Source organism: Girardinichthys multiradiatus, chromosome 1, assembly GCF_021462225.1.
Source record: "Girardinichthys multiradiatus isolate DD_20200921_A chromosome 1, DD_fGirMul_XY1, whole genome shotgun sequence".
NCBI classification, from domain to species: domain Eukaryota; kingdom Metazoa; phylum Chordata; class Actinopteri; order Cyprinodontiformes; family Goodeidae; genus Girardinichthys; species Girardinichthys multiradiatus.
In genome coordinates this window covers 12,845,319-12,866,741 of record NC_061794.1, presented here as the reverse complement: position 1 = coordinate 12,866,741, position 21,423 = coordinate 12,845,319, and the positions used below count along the sequence as shown (strand labels likewise).

At 40.4% G+C, this 21,423-nt stretch overlaps 1 protein-coding gene across 1 annotated transcript in view; it reads right to left on the bottom strand.

The window, feature by feature from the left end:
* Nucleotides 1-21,423, bottom strand: part of mtor (mechanistic target of rapamycin kinase) — a 100,770-nt gene that overhangs the window by 32,045 nt on the left and 47,302 nt on the right. Inside the window, exons 29-32 of the mRNA XM_047363747.1 lie at nucleotides 13,471-13,546; nucleotides 9,777-9,916; nucleotides 1,901-2,001; nucleotides 1,499-1,614 (exon numbers count right to left, since the gene is read on the bottom strand). Coding sequence (XP_047219703.1) covers nucleotides 1,499-1,614; nucleotides 1,901-2,001; nucleotides 9,777-9,916; nucleotides 13,471-13,546 — 433 coding nt within the window. The remainder of the gene's footprint in view (nucleotides 1-1,498; nucleotides 1,615-1,900; nucleotides 2,002-9,776; nucleotides 9,917-13,470; nucleotides 13,547-21,423) is intronic.

The window sequence follows — 21,423 nt, the reverse complement described above, 5'->3', positions numbered from 1 at the left end:
GATCCTGAGAGAAAGTGGAGCTAGAGAAAAGCAAATAGGGACAAACAAGGACACACATATTAGTACTGCAAGACCGATGATTTCTTGGGCTTATCGGCAGAAGCTTTTGAGAGCTTTTATTATGGGGTTGAGAAAATAAGGGAGAACAACTGAGGAGGCTCTCGGAGGCCAGGGACACAGCTGTTTCAAACCAACTCCCACCAATTACTTTTTCATGGGGATGGAAAGGAGAGATGGCATGCCAAAACACCTCCTGAGGCATGCATAACAAGAGGTGGGGTTAAGGGAGGGGGCTTGATATGAGGTGACAATGAGGCTGCTTCCTTATGGTCTCCACACAGTTATAGTGCTGTTTACTCCTGAATTACTGTGCTGGGGCAAAGCTGGAAATGTGCAGTCCAGACGACTCCCAATAAATGCAGTGTCTGGCTTCTGGCAGCACAAAACAACAGCTAACCAAATCTTCGGTTCTCCTACATAAAGGCAGTGCTTATTTACATAAGCTTAGGGTTCTGTGATGTAACTTTATCATTAGAGGCATGAAGACAAGCCCTTAGGACAAAAGTGCCCTTTTAAAAATCCTGACAATTTCACAGCTAAACCCACAATGGAGACTGTATTCCCCATGAATGTCTGAACATTACGGATGTTCAGGGACAAAGGGAACAGCCCAGTGAATCAAAGGAACCTCTGTGTGAGAATTACGAACTACATCCGGAGAACCAGACTGCTCACGATGACATTTAAGAACCAACCTCTTCACTCCATATGCATTTCAAGCCTCTTTGGTCTTTGTGTGTGGTTCATTGTCAGCTCCAGCTCTACGTTTGGCATCAAGCAGATTCAGAATGCTAGAAGCCACACCTGGACGTAATCTCCAAATTAGAGGGGGAGAGTAGCTGTAATGAGCAGGAGGAGGCACGCAAAGCAAATCTCCGGGGCTTAATGGTGAAAAGAGGGCTGGGAGGACAAGAAAAGGGCAATTGGATGAGCAACTGTTTACTGTTGTTGGCGGCTAAAGCATGCTTGTTGGGTGTGGTGCGATCCATTTTAAACATATCCAGCTGCCGGGAGTCTGAGCTCATCTACAAACCCCAACCTTTGTCAAATAGGAAAACCGTCACCCAAACCTCCACCAGACCTTGATGAAAAGCCCACGAGAGGAGCCACGAGCTCTGGTGGCTGAATGCTGTAATGATTTACTGTTTCATAACATTTCCACACCAAAAGTGTTCCGCATGGAAAAGGGGGAAAAAAATAAACAAACCTCGAGCATTTTATTATTGGTATTGAAAGGTCAGAGCTGAGGAAAATTCAGTCCCCTCTGGGCAGCAGTAAAAACTAATAAAAGTATATTAATAGTAAGAACAATCATAAAGATGAAGCAAAATTCCACAAGCTTCAAGACCAGATAGATTTTCAGAAAGCACATGGCTTTATAAAAATACATAGTACATCCTGTTCACAGTTTGTATGGCTGAGGAATAATGTAACCAACCTGCTGGGCCAATGAGTAGAGGTCCTGATGGAGGGCCAAAACAGCTCTATAAAAAGCACCATCGTGTGTGTCTCTTGGGATCATACATGTGTACTCCTCCATGCTATCCCAGTGTCCTGGAGAAAAAAAAAACAGGATTAACCCATGATGCTGAATCTACACATTACAATATGTCAGTGTTATCACAGGACATGATACACATCTGGATGGATGGATGGAGTTACTGTTAGAACTTCAGACATTTATTATTTCTCCAATGGAACAGGGCTAAGTCTTAAAGTATTAATACTTTCACATTTTCCATACTTTTTCAGACATGCACAATGCAATAACGGTTTCCTGTTTTAATGTTAGTGTTTTGAATTTTTGTCTGACAAGGACAATTGATGTCAGGGATATTACCTAGACCCCAGGCGGCAGCAGCTGCCATTCGAGCCATCTTGGCCTGAGTTTCCTCACTGACCAGCGTCCACTCTTCGCAGCACTGCTGATGAAGCTGACCCCTGGAAAGCATTAACAACATACATCAGGAAAAGCTCATCTCGATTTGATCAGTTCAACCTTCACAGAGATACAACCAGTCAGTTATACGAGCAGAATAATTAAATTATTTGTAAAATCAGATGCAAGTATTACAATGACACTGCAGGAATGAGACCAAGGCAAATAACCAAAAATAAGCAAACTTGTGTCAACTTAAAGTATCCATTTTCATGTAAGAAGGTATAAATGACAGCATACCAAACGTAAAGGCCTTCATAATACATACTGTACACATTTACATTTTCTCTTGGAGATGGTACTGAAAGCAACATTAGCTAGAACAGTTGAGCCCTTCTTGCCAAAAATGAAACTAAACCTAACTAGACATAAAACTAAACTTTCTAAGCATCATTTATTTTTATTTCTTTGTTGGTATGGCGAAACGTTTCAAACCAGGCAGACGTTTCGCAAAGGTCTGATAAGAGTGAGCACACAAAAAAACCCAACAAAAAGCAGATGTTACCTCTGGGGACACATGCATCTAACCAAGACTAATTATTCAACAAAGATCAATTCATTGTGCAGCAGGAGATCAAACTCGCTGCATGTGTTTAACAGGCAGGATGCTGGATCGAACTTGCATGAAAAAGACATGGAGAAGAGACAAGTGTAGTCAGAGGAAAGGACAGTTTGGACAGGGGTCACTGAAGTCATTTTCCATCTGCCTGTTACATAACACAATAAAAGATCTGCTCACCTTGTGTGTGTGTATGTTGACAGCAGATTTTCAGAGTCAATTACAAACAAGGGTTTAAATCATTGGGTTAAATGGGTGATGTGGGTCACCGCCTGGTGACTCTTCCATCGGGGGGGCGGCACGAGAACGTGGGTGTGTGTGGTGGGGGTAATGTCAGTGCCTTTTTCTTTTTAGAATTAGGAGAACTTATCTTAAGACAAACACTGCTGGTATCTCAGTAATTACACATCATACTGCGAGACGGAAACTGGCGGTGGAAAGCTACGAGTCTTGTCTTTGTGTTCAACGTTGTTTTTCTCCACCAGGTACTTGACAGGCTGTTTTACAAGCCTGTAAATCCACCTTACCATTTCTTTGGATTGAATTGGTGAAGTGAGGTGTCCGTCAAAATATTGAGCCTTTCTCTGTTATGTACGTCACCTATGGAAGAGTACACACATACATGGCTATATGAAGGGTTCTGGTTCCAGAGAATGAAGCTCTGACAAACTTTACAAACAACCCTACATGAGGGGTTTGGATTCCTCCAAAGAAGAGGATTTCTACAACAGAAATAATTTATTTGAATGCTTGTAAGTTTGTGTATTGCTTCTTTTCATCTATGCAGATTTCTGCGTCAATATAGAAAATGTAGGTTCTATATCGGACAGGTCAGAACAGACCATCCTGGAGTAGCGTCTCAGTCATCCAGGTCAATGGAGTCATAAAAACAGATTTAAAAGCAAAAGGACAAGGTCAGGACAAGTCCAAACTGCAACAAACAATCAGGTCTCCAGAGAGGATCATCAGGACCTGTACAGGCCTAGGGTCAAGAAAAGGGCAGAACACATCTCTGCAGACCCCACACATCCTGGACATGAACTGTTTAGACCTTTACCTTTTAGGTTGGCGCTACGAAGCAATATTTGCAAAAACCAGCTGACACAGAGACAGCTTCTTCCCCCAGACTGTCTCACTGATGAACACAATGAACACCTCACAGCCTGAGTAGACAGCTACTCTGCTGTGAAACAAAAAAGGCATACTTGGACTATCACAACCTAAATAAAATAGAGGGCACATAATGATATATGCACATAATGTTTAGCTTTTATCTTCTCTAAAGTTTATATAATTACACTTAATGTCTATATACTGTAAAAACCACAACTGAAACCAGATAAAAAGTAAAGAAGAACTATCTCAGGACTTGAGAACCAACAATGTGGAAAAATATCAACAATTTCAAGGTTACAAGTCCTTCTGCAGAGATCTGGATGTTCCTATGTCCATGGCACGCAACATAATCAAGAGGTTTGCGACCAATGGCACTGCATCTAATCTTCCTGGATGTAGATGGAAGAGTGAAATTAATGAAAGGTTGCAATGCAGGATAGTCCAGATGGTGGATTAGCATCACCAATCAAGATCCAAAGCAATTCAAGCTGTCCTGCAGGCTGAGGATGCATGAGTGTCAGTGCAAAACTATCTGTCGATATCTGAATGAAATGAAAAGCTATGGCAGGAAACCCAGAAGGAGCCCAGTGCTGACACAGAGACAAAAAACAGCTGAACGCAGTTTGCCAAAATGTATGTGAGTAAGCCTAAAGCCTTCTGGGAAAACATCTTGTGGACAGATGAGACCAAAGTAGAGCTTTTTGGTAAAGCTTTTACTGAAAATGGAATGAGACGAACAAAGACAAGAACACAGTACCTACAGTCAAGAATGGGGGAAGTACAAAGATGTTTTAGGGTTGTTTGCTGCCTCTAGCATTAGGTGTCTTCACTGTGTACAAGCCATCAAGAAATCTGAAGATTAGCTGGGCTGGCGTTCAAGGACAAGGGTCTTTCAACAGGACCCCAAATCATTCTTCAGAAAGCACCTAGATATAGATGGAAACAAAGCTCTGGAGAGCTCTGACATGGCCAGAAATGAGTCCAGATCTAAATCCTATTAAACAGATTTTAAAATTGCTGTTGGGAGAAGGCACCCTTCATATATGAGACCTGGAGCAGTTTGCAAAAAAGAGTGATCCAGAGCTTCAGTTGAGAGGTGTAAGAAGCTTGTAGATAGTTATAGGAAGCGTGAAACTAGGTCAAATTTGTCTTTTTTTTCTCTGCTTTTTGGTGTTCTTCCAATGCACACAAAGGACATAAATGCATGTAAACAAAATGTGTGTAACTGCAACAATCTTCTGGCAGTAATGCTTCATTTTGTGGAACAATTTTAGGGGTGCAGTGCAGCTAATCAACGTTAAGCCATCACTCGTGGAAATAACATCCCATCTAAATCAGGAAGAAATGGCCAACAGTCCCACTCGAGTTTTTAAATGTGAACTCGACTTTGGAGTTGCATACTTCACACAGTACTAATTTCAACTTGACATACAGGATTATGGGTAATATTGAGATACCAAAGTCTAATCTGTTTAGCTGCAACACCTTGGTGGAGAGGGGCCACCAGCCTAGCTAACTGCTGCCAATAATATCATATTCTTTTTCTAGAGATGATACACTTGGCTTTATCTTTCTTTGTCTAATCTCTTTCTCTGACAAAGCAACCAAAGGAGCTATTGCTGCCACTAACTATATACTGTCTGTTTTTCATGTCATAGAGTTTACTACAGGCTCTGAGCTGATCTGTTTACCTGTGTTACTCTCCTAGATGAAGCTACTAAAGGTGCTACTACTGCTATTAACGCTTTACTTTTGTCTTTAACACAGAAAGTTCTCCTGGATCAGTGCTTCTGTGTCTTTAGTGTCTCTGCTATCTCTTGTCAAATTCCCAGTCAAATGTGGAAGATGCCTGTTCACACTGAGCCAGGTTCTGCTGGAGGTTTCCTGTTAAGGTGCGCTCAGACCAACCGCGATTTCAGTGAATTTTTCACCTCATTTGCGTGGTGTCGCTCGCCTGACATTTCGCCAGCAAATCGCATGGCCAACAGGCGACAACGCTCCATTCGCTCCACCACATCAATAAAATAGGAGGAGCTCCCATCTGCTGCTTGCCGCTGCTTTAACTCAACATGGAGCGAGTCACGGTGCTTTATATATGGAAAGCCGAAAAACGCCGCCGGCGTCGACATACCTGGGTTCACCAGAGAAGGAACCAGTTTGAGAGTACCACTACTTACTGCATGAATGGCGTCGGCATTACTTTTGTATATCCAGGACCCCGTTTGAGGACCTGCTGCCCCACGGGGGACGAATCAGCCTCCGGGACACCAACTACAGGCGCTGTGTCCCCACTGCAGAATCCATGCCCATCTGTCTTCGCATCCAACGTTGGTTTCACTTCGCTCTATTCGCGCCGTTCACATCACATCCTTTGCCTGAACGCGCCTTTACATATTGTTAACATGTAAATCACTCGCTGTAATACGCGTTCGGTCAGAACGCACCTTTAAAAGGAAATTTCCTTCCCACTGTCGCTATGTGCATGCTCTGCTCATTATGAGGAGTTGCTGCAAAGTTAGCAACTCTTTCCTTAAATAGAAAACTTCTACAAATTTGAATAATGAACTGAACTTGTATTAGAAGGATCCAATTGGAATGTATAATGCCTCGAAAAGACACTGGTTGACAATAGGTGCTATATAGGTGCATTTTCTCTTGCTCTCGGTGGAAGACACACGCATTTTCTCTCCCTCCCTCCCTGCTGATCCCTGCTTCTGCTTTTTGTCTGTATTTTTCTCAGAGCCTCGCTTTGCATATCCTTCAAACTTGTAAATTATGAATTTGGTCAGCTGGACTCTCAACGTAATTGGTAAAATTTGTTTTTTTCCTACAAGATGACAGGGTAAAGGAGACCCTCTTGTCCAGGCATGACGTTCTTCTCTGGAAACACAATGGATTCTTGGCAGCAGTGGAAGATTGTGTGCCTGACTACGATGTCGGTCGCGGACGTAGAAAATGTGTACATATTTGGACTTTTGATAACAGGATTTCTGCTTTTTGGAGTTGGTGGTTACCTGGCTTATCGAGTGATTTGCAAAACGTGGGTGGCTGTTCAAAGCTTTCCAAAGCTGCCTGCGATGTTAGATTGAAGTCTGTAGAGCGATCAACACTCAGACTGAAATGTTAAGAGAGCACAATTGCAAGCTGGACACGATTCTTGAACAGAATCGCAGCTTGGCAGCGGTTGGACTCAGAGGTTAAAGGATATAATCTTGGAGAAGTTGTATGCTTGAGATCTGCGGAAAATACCAGAAATTTGGCTATTTGGATTCGCAATTGAGACATACCAGTAAAACTCTTAAGGTGGTCGGAAATTCACAACTGCCTGAACCACAACATTTATTGTTTTTCTAAATCTGGCGCCCCAATGTGGCCTTGGCAACTTCTGCTAACTGGCTATCGACAAAATATCTCCTGGATGTTATATAAACACGACGCTCTTCCCCAGCACTCCCCTACCAGCTGTATGCTGATAGGACTATGCGGCCGATTGATAAAACTTCCACCTCTCTTCTCAAGGACAATGGCGCTTCTATCAGTGTTGACAGTCTAATTCTTGCAAACACACTCAGATTTATATACAGGTCCTTCTCAAAATATTAGCATATTGTAATAAAGTTCATTATTTTCCATAATGTAATGATGAAAATTTAACATTCATATATTTTAGATTTATTGCACACTAACTGAAATATTTCAGGTTTTTTATTGTCTTAATACGGATGATTTTGGCATACAGGTCATGAAAACCCAAAATTCCTATCTCACAAAATTAGCATATCATTAAAAGGGTCTCTAAACGAGCTATGAACCTAATCATCTGAATCAACGAGTTAACTCTAAACACCTGCAAAAGATTCCTGAGGCCTTTAAAACTCCCAGCCTGGTTCATTACTCAAAACCCCAATCATGGGTAAGACTGCCGACCTGACTGCTGTCCAGAAGGCCACTATTGACACCCTCAAGCAAGAGGGTAAGACACAGAAAGAAATTTCTGAACGAATAGGCTGTTCCTAGAGTGCTGTATCAAGGCACCTCAGTGGGAAGTCTGTGGGAAGGAAAAAGTGTGGCAGAAAACGCTGCACAATGAGAAGAGGTGACCGGACCCTGAGGAAGATTGTGGAGAAGGGCCGATTCCAGACCTTGGGGGACCTGCGGAAGCAGTGGACTGAGTCTGGAGTAGAAACATCCAGAGCCACCGTGCACAGGCGTGTGCAGGAAATGGGCTACAGGTGCCGCATTCCCCAGTCCTGGGCTACAGAGAAGCAGCACTGGACTGTTGCTCAGTGGTCCAAAGTACTTTTTTCGGATGAAAGCAAATTCTGCATGTCATTCAGAAATCAGGGTGCCAGAGTCTGGAGGAAGACTGGGGAGAAGGAAATGCCAAAATGCCAGAAGTCCAGTGTCAAGTACCCACAGTCAGTGATGGTCTGGGGTGCCGTGTCAGCTGCTGGTGTTGGTCCACTGTGTTTTATCAAGGGCAGGGTCAATGCAGCTAGCTATCAGGAGATTTTGGAGCACTTCATGCTTCCATCTGCTGAAAAGCTTTATAGAGATGAAGATTTCATTTTTCAGCACGACCTGGCACCTGCTCACAGTGCCAAAACCAATGGTAAATGGTTTACTGACCATGGTATCACTGTGCTCAATTGGCCTGCCAACTCTCCTGACCTGAACCCCATAGAGAATCTGTGGGATATTGTGAAGAGAACGTTGAGAGACTCAAGACCCAACACTCTGGATGAACTAAAGGCCGCTATCGAAGCATCCTGGGCCTCCATAAGACCTCAGCAGTGCCACAGGCTGATTGCCTCCATGCCACGCCGCATTGAAGCAGTCATTTCTGCCAAAGGATTCCCGACCAAGTATTGAGTGCATAACTGTACATGATTATTTGAAGGTTGACGTTTTTTGTATTAAAAACACTTTTCTTTTATTGGTCGGATGAAATATGCTAATTTTGTGAGATAGGAATTTTGGATTTTCATGAGCTGTATGCCAAAATCATCCGTATTAAGACAATAAAAGACCTGAAATATTTCAGTTAGTGTGCAATGAATCTAAAATATATGAATGTTAAATTTTCATCATTACATTATGGAAAATAATGAACTTTATCACAATATGCTAATATTTTGAGAAGGACCTGTATATAAATATATTAAGGGGAATTGAACTAGGTTTTGCAATTGTAATTTTTAAAGTGTATTGGTTTTAATATTAAGAACATGTTCAAGCTCTAAACCAAAAGCTTTCTCAGTTCTCAGTAAGATAAAGGTGATGCTAAGAGCTTATTAATCAACAGCCAAGTGGTAAAATCCTAAAGGAGGAGTGAGATCCAGGATAAATCAGAACGCTTATATCACAACTTGTCTAATATGTCATGGCAGCTTTGTAGCCTCGCTAAAACATAACAACCTGTTCTTTCATCAAAACTTTGTTCCCAGAAAGGCACTAACCGGCTCCAATAAAATTAGATTTTCACTCTAAAAGACACTTTAACAATATTTTGTTTTTTACATAACAGGAAGACCTGCACAATGTCAGAGTGTAAGCATGTGTTGCTCAAGTCTGATTCACCCAGGCTCATGATTAGATCATCTGGTAAATCATCTCCAAGTCCCATCCATCCACATGCAATCGCAAAGCTTGAGTTAAGCTGAACTATTATCTTGTAAAACTTGACTGTACAGAAATGGTTACTTAAGCAAATTAAGTCTGCTTTATGTAATAAAATGCTTGGTGATCTAATTGATGTCCTTTCACAGGGGATGGATGCTATTACGTCCAGCCACAGCAGTGGAGAAATTTCACTTCGGTCTGTTACAGGCTTTGGATGTCAGTTAACGCATTTCCTGGTAAAACTGCGTCGATCAAATCAAATCAAGGCAACCACTGGAGAGAACAAATGTCAGGACTCATCCGAACAGGTTGCATAAGCACAGAAAGCAAGGAAAAGTGGGAGATGAAACAGCCATAAACCTCAGACGCTGGCTCTGTTTCTTTCAGCTGAGGCTAGACCATAACTGAAGAGCCCAACGGGATCTTATATCAAAAGTTAAAATAAACGTGCGGATACAATACGTATAACGAATGACATACCATTCTCCTAGGGCCTCCAAGCAGCGCATTCTGCCCAGGATGAGCTCTGGCTCCTCTTTGTTCATGTCGATCTTCTTGTCATAGGCCACCAGAGCGTCCTCCCACTCATGAAGCTTCTCATACCAAGTGGCTTGGATTTCCTAAGATGAGAAATATATATATAGTAGATAGCAGATGAAAAGTGAAACCATACATACATGTACATCACCAACTGTAGTACTGCTAACCTGTATAGTAAACCAGACCATCAGAAGAAAGTCATCAGCGCCAAACCTTTCCTGTCAATTTACAGCTAAAATTACAGTTAAGATAACTAATTAATGCTGCTTTATTGGATGGCTAAAATTTCTGAACTGCACACCCTGTATCCCAAAAGTGGGTTCTGTCATTAACTCAGGGAACCATCAACATTAACAACAGGGAACGCTTCCTGATGCTTTCCTGTTATGGTAATTGAAAGGAAAAGCTTGCATCCTCCCACATTAAAGCTTTCCAAATTGTCAACTCGTAAACACGGTCATTTTGTACTTCTACAGCGAAGCTGTTTTTAATGAGTCTTCTCTGGGCTTTTACAGAGAACCCATAAATGCTTTTCACAAACACAAAAAACTTGTTTCCATTTAAAATAAATAATTATTATTTTGGTCACCTTCTGAGAACTAAGGAATGTTATACTAACAATGACAATGTCTAGAACCTTTTCCACATTTTGTCACACTACAACCACAACCCTCAGTGTAGTTTATGGGAATTTTATGTTAATGACCGACACAAAGTAGAACATAATTATGAGGTGAAAGGAAAGCAATACATAGTTTTCAAAGTTTTTTACAAATAAAAAACTAAAGTGTGTGACATACATTTGTATTTAATCTTCCTCAGGTAATACATTACAGCTCCACCTTTTACTCTAAAGTATTTTGCAGCCAGATATTTTTCTTCTTCTTCTAGTATTGCTGTGTATTTGTCTAGCTCATCTATCTCTGCTGGAAACAAAACATCCCCATAGCACGATACCGCCACTACAACCATGCATCACAGAGTGGATAGTGTGTTCAGGGTTGATGTGCAGTGTTCCAGCATATTCTTCCAACTGTTTGTTGTGTCCCCTACATGGCTTGTGCTAAACTGACGTTTTGTTCCAACAATGGCTTTCTTCTTGTATTAATAATACAGCGGTTGGTCTGGCCATCAGACAGCTATGAACTACTTTACATTGCTGTTTGCCATGTTTCCATAAAGGCCACCTTTGTGGAGTGCAGCACTAATAGTCTGGAGAGTCCCCCACCTGAGCTGTGGATCCCTGCAGCTCCTCCAGAATTATCCATGGGCCTCATGGCGGCTTCTCTGAATAATGCTCTTTGCCAGGCCGTAAGGTTAAATGGACAGCCATGTATTGGTAGGTTTGCAGCTGGGCCATACTCTTTTCATTTGTGGTAAATGAATATACACTATGCATTTTAGATTTTGATTTACAAAACAAATGAACTCATGTGTCTCATTTTTGCTTGTTTTGGTTTAATACACAAAACCCTAATAAATACTTTGAAGATAATTTATTTTGGGATTTTATGTTAAGTTTTATAGAAAAACAGATAATAAACCATCATATAATTTGTTTCTTCCAGCTCATCTATCAAGGGTACACTTTTTATGAGATATTTCATTTGTCATATGCTCTGTTTGGCACAACAGATTCACAGACGCTTAAAAAACATATTTCAAAAAGATTTCGGTACAAATCCTTCATAATTGAATATAAGGAGTAAAATTTTATTTGAACACTAATTTAATTTCAGATAATAGCTGACATATTAATTTAAGCAGCTTTTGAAATCTATCTTACTCAACTTTTCAATTTTCACATTTTCCTTTACTAATTTCAACATTTATTTTTTTTATATTTCCTAAACTGCATCAAGAAAATAAATATTTAATCAATTAGAATGAAAATATGTGAAATCCTTGTGAGCTGAGAAAATCACTTAAGATTTTTCTAATAAAAACCGACCTGGTAGCAGGGTTGAAATCGCAGTAACAGGGTTGCACAAAGTAACCGTGTAGAACCGGACACATTACATTTGATTGTAAATCATGACATAACTGGGAAGAACAAATACTTATGAGGTAAAATTTTCTGGGGGAGGAATGAGGGTCAGTAGGCCCTCAAAGGGCTACCAGAAGAGATCTTCCCTCAGCAGCCAGAAAAAATATGTTTCCCCGCCACTGCATCCATTTCGTCTGGCCGTGCGTTTTATTCACCTCTAGGATGACCCCTGGGTAGACCTGCTGGGTACAACCTCTTGACTGTGCCGCTGCACTTCTGTGATGCTTTGTATGTGGCCCTATGTGTGGTGGTCAACGGTGTTAAAGCATCTGGTTTTCTGGCAGTCATATTACAGATTTACTGTTGCAGAACACATGCAGCTGATTTCACAGTAAAGTATTTCTCCATTTGCGTCACACATTTGATGTTGGAGTCCTTCTTTTGAACAACGCTCACTGGTATATGAGAATTCGGTAGAAATCAATTAATACTGAGGTAAAATGTCTATAAAACTAATGAAAATTAACCAACATGATTTCATCAATTTGAGGTCAATGATGCCATCCAGGAAGTTGTTACACAACCTGGTGGCAAAAAACAACATTAAAGTAATTCTTGTTCTGCAAAAAAATGGTAATACATCTTAAACATTTAAAAATTAAACATAGAAATTGTATTCTATTAGAGATAATACATTGTCCATTCTCAAGAGGATGCAGCACTGTTGCTGTAGTTGCTATGATTATAGTAACAGGGTTGCAAATCAATGCTAATGTTAGAGTTTTTGCTCAAGAGTACATGCTAGCTGTGTTAGCTGCTATGCCAGCTGATCAAAACCAAACCTAGCTACTAAAAAAAAGAAAAACTTTGATTATAATATGTCTTTTTCTGGTAATATGAGTAATAGGGTCACGTTGCTTTCTATCCCTTGTTTAGAGGCAAGGAGATAATCAAAACTATTTAACCTCAATGCTATCAGAATTTTAGTCAATGAGATCCCGTGAACGGTTACCCTTATGGTAAATGTTCTGTTTGTATTCCTGGGGATAAAGCCTTTAATTCCTTTCTGACCGTCATTAAAACATCCAGTTGTCCAAAGTCAGAAAGCCCTTAAAGCATTTGCAAAATGAAGGAGAATTCAAACATTCTGTCAATTATAGAGAAAAACTTTTCCTCCTTGCCCTTTACTTCAGATTAGTGAAGCAGATGGCTTTTCCACATGCTGCACACTGAGAACAATGTGCTCTTAATGTCCAGCATATGGAAAAGAAAATAGGCCTAAAGGAACAGCATCTAATTCAATTCAATTTAGTTTATTTATATAGCGCCGATTCACAACACATGTCGTCTCAAGGCACTTTACAAAGACAAGTAAATCGAATATCTGTGTGAAAATATGCATATCAGGAAAGCATGTTGAGCAAGACCTGCACACCCGGAGGACTAGGAGCTTATGTAGCTCAAAAAGTAGTAAGTGAGAAATGTGTTCTGAGAATGTGTGAACTCTACAGTGGTGAGAAATGAAATGCCAGGTGCTGAGTGCTGCTCAACAGTATATATATTGTATATATGTGAATATTTGCTTCATTAGTGAAATAACTATATCCAGATGTCTTTGTACAGAAAAAACAGAAAAGAAACCCTCACCAGTTCACCAAAATGTTTCATTGCATATTCCAGGACTCCTGATGCCGCCTCTGGCTGCTGCAGTTTGTTGTTGATGCTGTAAGATATGCCAAAAACAAGTTCATGTCAACAGAGTCATTTTAAGACAAGTCTTACTGATTTACTCCTGAGCAGAGTTTCGATTATTATCAGGCAGACAGAAGTTGCAGAGAAAAGAATTAAATTAAAGAAACACAAAACATATAGAAACCAACAAGGTGCTGGCGCCACCATCTGTCATCAAAACAGCCTCAATGCTTCTTGGTTGTAATATTTTTCCACCCCACTGCATCTGCCTCTTATTGCAGCTGTACTGTTGCTTTTCTGAGCATGTAAAGGCTAACAGCATGCTATGTTCAAACTGCACATTGCAGCTGTGATTTTGTCACACATTGCTGATTGAAATTTGCAGTCAACTCTAAATTAAACCGCTCTTACGGGTTTTAACTTCCAACTTTGGAGAAAAAAATGCTGCATAAATTAATTAAGTTAGTATCAGATGAAAGTTAAATAATCCTCGAGCTTCCCTGGTTTCCTTTGCCATCCAGGACTGTTAAGGGAAGGAACTGCTTACAACAATGACGCACTCTCAGCAGAACCAGACCATTTTAACAGATGCCTCAATGAATTTTGACAATGCAAAATAAATGTTTCGTTTTCTTGCAGAGGTGATTATTGTGAAAAGCAAAAGTACCTCCTGACGTTTGTCACACTGTGTCAACGAGTGATGAGTTGTCTGTCAAGACTCCACAATTCCCATTTGTAAACCCCTCCACTCACCCGTACTGCCACTACATCTGGAAACACTCATTTAAACCACAAGTCTATTATATTTCCTCAACTGCAAAATCCCTGCGCAGGTTGGTCCAATACATCTGTAAAACGCAGTGAAGAGCGCTGGTATGCAGGCAAGTTCCTGAGGACAGTAGGGAAAGGTTGATAAAGGATATCTGAGGTTATATGTCAAACACCTGGCTTGATGAAGGGGTAGCGTAGAAAGAAAATCATTAAAATAGCACAGAGAAAGGCAATACTAACATCGAAGGGGATGGTAGGAAGAGAGACTGGTAGCAACTGGCTACTCAAACCAAGCAAAGACAATGAACAGCCTCCTCTTAGTAGCTGTCAAGCCGTCTAAAAAATGTTAATAACCAAGGTCACAAAGTATGAGAAGGCAAGAAGAAGGTAGTTCTCAGATGCCGGTTTCTCCAGAGGGAAAAACAGCATCTACTCAAAACAATGTAGAAGCATGGTAAAGTCTGAACAAAGAAAATAAATAAAAAAATATCTCAGTAAATTGCATGTTTGTTGCTGGGAAATAAAGGTCAATAAAAGTAGCTTGAGCTGAGATATTTAAATGTACAACTGTTTATTATGTCACAGTACATAACCTACATATTTATTAGAGCACTTTATAAAGAAAAAAATGTTTTTGCAGCATTAGTAGCCTTTAGTATTTATTTGTTCTTTTCTGAAAGAAGCAGATAGAAAACAGAGTGGAAAGAAGGGGAAGACAGGCAGCACAGGTTTCCGGGGCTGGGATTAGAACCCGGGACAGCTGCATCAAGGACTGAAGCCTTCATATATAGGTCGCATGCTCTACCGCACACGTTGTGTGTTGCATTTCCATAGACCTGCTTTCGCTCCACTGAAGGGAACACCTACTGGAGGCACAGCTTTAAAGCATCTTGTGTCGTATTTGTGAGCTTGATTGGGGTTCTTCTTCAATTCCAAGAAGATATAAACTGAAATCCTTTGATCGCCAGAAAAGCTTGCACCTCGTTGTTGCTCCAAGGGGTGACTTTTCCGGATAACTGTGCGGACTCCATCATATGTTTCTATCACTCGCTTGAATGCACGTTTGAAAATAGCGGTTGTTTTTTTTTATGCTGGTCAACTCTTATGGCTGGCCACGCCCACAGCCAATCAGTGAACAGCCATTTGTTCACGTCATGTACAGTACCGACTCAGCCTTGCTAAGAAGGAGGTACCAAAAAAGTAGGTACCGTTACTGAAATAACAGTAATGGAAGTGGTGGAGCAGAGTCGGGCCAAATCGAGCCAGTGGAAAAGGGGCATTACTGGCCCAATGACTAGGGATGGGTACCGAATTCAGTACTTTTATAGGTACCCATCAATTTTTGTCGGTACTAGAGAGTACAAATTCACGTAAAATCCAAATGTACCATGTTTCGGTACCTAAACGCATCATTGTGACACTGAGGGAGTGGAAGAGTGGGTGATTTTCCAGGCTGGACATGAACAAAGGATTGTACACTCAAGAGCGTAATGACGTTAGTAGCCGCTGGTACCGTCAACAAAGCATGCATGGCTGTTAGAGTCTTTGTATCTTGCAAAAACATTGCCTGGCCAAAAAAAAAAAAAGTCGCCACCCGGATTTAACAAAGCAAATATGTACGAGCCTCCCATTGGATAATTACAGCATAGGCGATTACGTTTCAGCTGGCAACAAGTTATTTAACCCCAACTGGTGCAATGAGTTGCTTCTCATTTCTTAAACAACCGTGTCGAAAGATACATCCTGTGGTCGTGGAAAAGATGTCAGTCTGTTTTAGAAGGGACAAATTATTGGCATGCATCAAGCAGAGAAAACATCTAAGGAGATTGAAGAAACTACCAAAATTGGGTTAAGAACTGTCCAACGCATTATTAAAAACTGGAAGGATAGTGGGGACCCATCGTCTTTGAGGAAGAAATGTGGCCGGAAAAAAATCCTGAATGATTGTGATCAGCGATCACTTAAACGTTTGGTGAAATCAAATCGAAGAAAAACAACAGTAGAACTCTGGGCTATGTTCAATAGTGAAAGTAAGAGCATTTCCACTCGCACAATGTGAAGGAACTCAAGGGATTGAGACTGAACAGCTGTGTAGCCTTAAGAAAACCACTAATCAGTGAGGCTAACCGGGAAAAAAAGGCTTCAATTTGCTACGAAGCATAAAGATTGGACTCTGGAGCAATGGAAGAAGGTCATATAGTCTGATGAGTCCAGATTTACCCTGTTCCAGAGTGATGGGCGCATCAGGGTAAGAAGAGAGGCAGGTGAAGTGATGCACCCATCATGCCTAGTGCCTACTGTACCAGCCTGTGGGGGCCGTGCTATGATCTGGAGTTGCTGGACTTGGTCAGGTCTGGGTTCAGCAACAGTATGTGTTGAAAGAATGAGGTCAGCTGACTACCTAAATATACTGAACGACCAGGTTATTCCATCAATGGATTTTTTCTTCCCTGATGGCACGGCCATATTCCAAGATGACAATGCCAGGATTCATTGGGCTCGAATTGTGAAAGAGTGGTTCAGGGAGCATGAGACATCATTCTCACACATGGATTGGCCACCAAAGGGTCCAGACCTTAACCCCAATGAGAATCTTTGGGATGTGCTGGAGAAGGCTTTGTGCAGCAGTCAGACTCTACCATCATTAATGGAAGATCTTGGTGAAAAATTAATGAAACACTGGGTGGAAATAAATCTTGTGACATTGCAGAAGCTTATCGAAACAATGCCACAGTGAATGCGTGCTGTAATCAAAGCTAAAGGCGGTCCAACGAAATATTAGACTGTGTGACCTTTTTTTTTTGATCAGGCAGTGTATATTCTAATAAAGAATTTGAAACAATGCATGGCTGATAAAAAGCACTCAAAAGTAGGGCTGTGATGCAGATTACGCTCGCTGCAATATTTGTGATGCGAAGTTCAAGAACAGCAGCAGGAATACTTCTAATCTGAGGAAGGACCTGGTTAAGATTTGAGATTTTTCTCAAGGCTGAGATGTTACAATACAAACTGCTGGATGCTGTTTTGATATGTTTAATAAAGTGTACATATTGAGAAATAAATATGTTAAATTGAAAAATTTTGAGATTTTATTATTAAATAAATTAACATTTATTACCACATAAACACACACATTGTTGAGTACCGGTTAGCACAGTATTAAAAGGAGAAGGAAGCTTCCCACAACAGGGAACATTGCTAAGTCTCTTGCATTAAAATTGCAGTGGAGACATTAGGTCACACCACTGAAGAATGAGCAGAAGCAGAGCTGACTGGTTAATGTAGGGAAGTTTTAATCCACAGAGATGAAACAAAGATGAAACCAATCTTCTGCATTTCCACTGGCAAGGTTATTTTCAACATCAGCAAAACAAAAGAAATCACTGAAGAAGAAGTTCTTTGGGTTAAGTGGCACAGGGCCTGGCTTATATTTACGTATAAGATAGCATCAGAGCTGCCGACCATGTTTTACTTTAATTTTGTTTGGATAAAAACTTCTGGAAAACTTGACTAACAAACTAAAGTCTGAATCCCTACATGCATTATTAACCAACAACTGATCCTAGAACATGCTGAATGGAAAAATGAATAGCAATCTGACACTTCTGAGTGCTTTCCAATTTAAGAGCCACTTATGCAAAGGCAAGCAAATTGAAATCAATAACATCCCTTGCAGAAGAAAAGAACTGATCACTCTAGCACCTTGAGGTCCTAACAGTGCAGACCTTCTATTAGCTGAGAAAAGACGACAACACAATTGAAACAAAGATCCCCCCGGCAGAAACGTACTTGGATAAATTATTAGGAAGTGGAACAGCCAAGATGAGCTCATGTTTAAGAGAAAACAAGTCAACCTGCAAGAGAGGCCACAAAGAGGCTGAATTGAGACCGAGTGCTCAGAGCTGACTGCCAAAACAAAACAAAACGGAAAAAATTTAATTCAATTCAAATTCAAACTTACTTTATTAATCCCAAAGGGAAATTAAATGTTGTTGTAGCTCATATTATGAAGGTTTCTTCAAAGAGTCGTTGTAGATGCTGATGGCTGTAGGCAGGAAGGATCTCCTGTAGCGGTCTGTCTTACAGCACATCTGAAGATGCCTCTGACTGAAGACACTCTGTTGTTGTAGGACAGTCTCATGAAGTGGATGCTCAGGGTTCTCCATAATGTTCTTCATTTTATGAAGAATCCGTCTTTCCACAATGATCTCCAGAGGTTCCAGAGGAGTCCCCAGAACAGAACCAGCCTTTTTTATCAGCTTGTTGAGCTTTTTTAAGTCCCTGGCTCTGATGCTGCTTCCCCAGCAGATGATGGTAGAAGAGATCACACTTTCCACAACAGACTTATAGAAGATATCCAGCATCTTGATGCAAACACCAAATGAGCCATTAGCCTCTCCTGATTTGTTTATTGAATTATAGTTGAATAGGATGGATTAAAATTCTCCCTCTCATTCAGGCAATACCATAGAGACATCAGTCAAGGTGAACTATAAAATAACTCATTAGTGGACTCAAAACAATCCCACTTCTTTAGCTGAATATCTGTAAAAGCATGACTGCGTTTTGACAGGAAATTATACAGCACTACTGTTGGCAAAAATCAGACGTGACTGAAGGACAGGAAAATGGGATATATGGTTCTCCTTTTTACATCAAAACACAAGTCAATAAAAGAAAACAGAGAAATTAACAGTATGTTTGAGTCATCTAATAGCAAACCCTGCATGTCACAGCCATGGTTCACTGAAGGAGAATAAACCTTTAAACTGGAAAATTAGAGGTGTTATCCCTGACATGTGTCAAAGTGGCCTTGAACAAGACACAAAACATCTCAAGATGCATATCGATGAGGAAATGTTCAGGGGAAAAGATGTTTGCTATTGGGCTGCACTATGGCACTGTCTTTGAGGATGGAGTTTGCATATTGTCCCCTTGAATCCATGGGTTCACTCCAGGTAGTCCTGCTTCCTTCCATAGTCCAAAAACGTGGGTGTCGGTTAACTGGTCTGTCCATATTGTACCCCGCCTCTCTGACCACTGGAGATAAGCACCAGCCTAACTGCTGACAATAATGGTTGGATGGCTGCAACCACCAGTTTTGTATGTATGAAATTGTTTCACTGTGGATAATGACTCTCTCAGCAGCTTCAGTCAGCGCCCACCGCCTTACTAAATGGTGTGATGGCTGGCAATCCCATGGTGTTTATATTTGCATATTATTGTTGGAATGTGGCATCTTCAGGCATCTGGAAATTTTACCCAAGGATGATCCAAACTTGTGAGTCCACAATTATCTTCCTGGTGTCTTGGCAGATTTCCTTTAATTCTTCGATGATGTCACACGTGTTTGAGGAGACGTCTTCAAAAACATCCACAGGCGTGCTTCCATTTAACTCAAATCTAAGGAATTAACCAAACCAGGGACTAAATCTGGGCTTTCCCTAAATGCTTAAAGGCAGAATAATCTTAATGTATGTAAACTTCTGACTGAAGAAAGCAATAAAAAAGCTTTAAAAAATGCAAAAAATAATTATTTTTGTCATTAAACTCATTACTATTTTAATCTATTTTTGTATCTGACTATTTTATCTGCATTTCCATGTCCCTGCTTTTATTTTATTAGTTGTTCCTTTTCTTCAACTGTAGCACTTTGAGATTTATTTTAAATGTAAAGTGCATTATAAATAAAATGTATTATAAATATTATGATTTGTATTATTACTTTAGCAAATAGAACATCCTAGGTTCTATTTCCCTTGTTAGGTAATCCTAACTGAGCTAAAATAGGAAATCAGAGAATGATGAAAAAGTTGGATTTTTTTATAGACTGTATTCAAACATCTGCTTTCAACTGTAAGCAAAAGCAGAATCACAAAAGCAGCAATACAGCAGCTTGTGTGACTGCCTTCCTCAGCTCAGAAGTAAAACAGTAATCAGTCAACTGAACTCCCACATTCCTTATTGGGACAGACAAAATCAACACAAGCAAGTCTAGATCCCAACTTCAAAGTGTCTTCGGAAAGAGGCTTATGTAAAGTGCTTTGCAGAACCGGCATACTGCTACAAGGGTGGGGTTGGTCTCAACCATTTACAATTTGATTAACTCTGATAAAGCAACAGGAAGAAATAATTCATAAAGGTCTCTGCCAACACTACTTTCAATGCAAATTCTAATTTAAAAAAACTGCAATTACTACAACACAGATCCTCCACTCTGGCCTGCACAGACATTGCAGGCATAAACATTACATCATTCCCGAAAAAGAGGTACTCATCTATTTTCCAAGGGAAAAGGGTAAATCATTTAAAAATGCTTGTATTTAGCTTTTTGTGGGGGGAAAATGTACTAATACAAATACATAACCTGGTGTTATATAAACCTTATGGGTTTGACATGTGATGTGAAAAATAAGAACAAAAAAGGGACATAAAAACTAGAAAATTAGAATAAGGGAAAAAATAAAACAATATGTAAGGCATGTTAAGAGGCTACTGAGACATCAGCAGGAATAACCATTCTATGGATGTGTACAATAAACTATCAGCACATTGGGACCCTGCTGTAACACGTGCCTCCAGGGAGCTTCACCTTCAGGTCACCAGGCCAGCAGAACAAAGTGTCTCCAGCAGCCCAAGAAGGTAAAAAGGCCTGACGTTCACCTCATTGGAATGCTGTTGTTATGGTGAAACAGATGCAAAAACTGTAGCTTACCAACATCACACTTTGAAAATAGATTTTTGATCAAGTGGTAGGTCTTTGATATGTTTGTTTTATTGTATTATTTTGACATGATTGCTTTTGCTCTGAATAAAGGAAATAGCAGCTGATTCTTATTTTTTGAAATTGGATAGTGACTGAAAGTTACATTCACAATGCTCAAATTTGTAAGAGAGAAAGTCATTCTAAACGCGTTAAGACATACAGACAAGACAAAATGAAAGTTTTTCCTCTTTCCAAAGCCAAACAAAATTACCTGGCAGGAAAATTGAAATGAGATAAAATCAAATGAACAGGAACAGGAAACTATTCCCAGAGGATAGCATCGAATCCATCTTCTTCCTCTGTACTGTTGTTTGCTCCAGCTACTAGGGTTTATAGGATGGTGCACAGACAGAAACAACTTGGTCAGCATT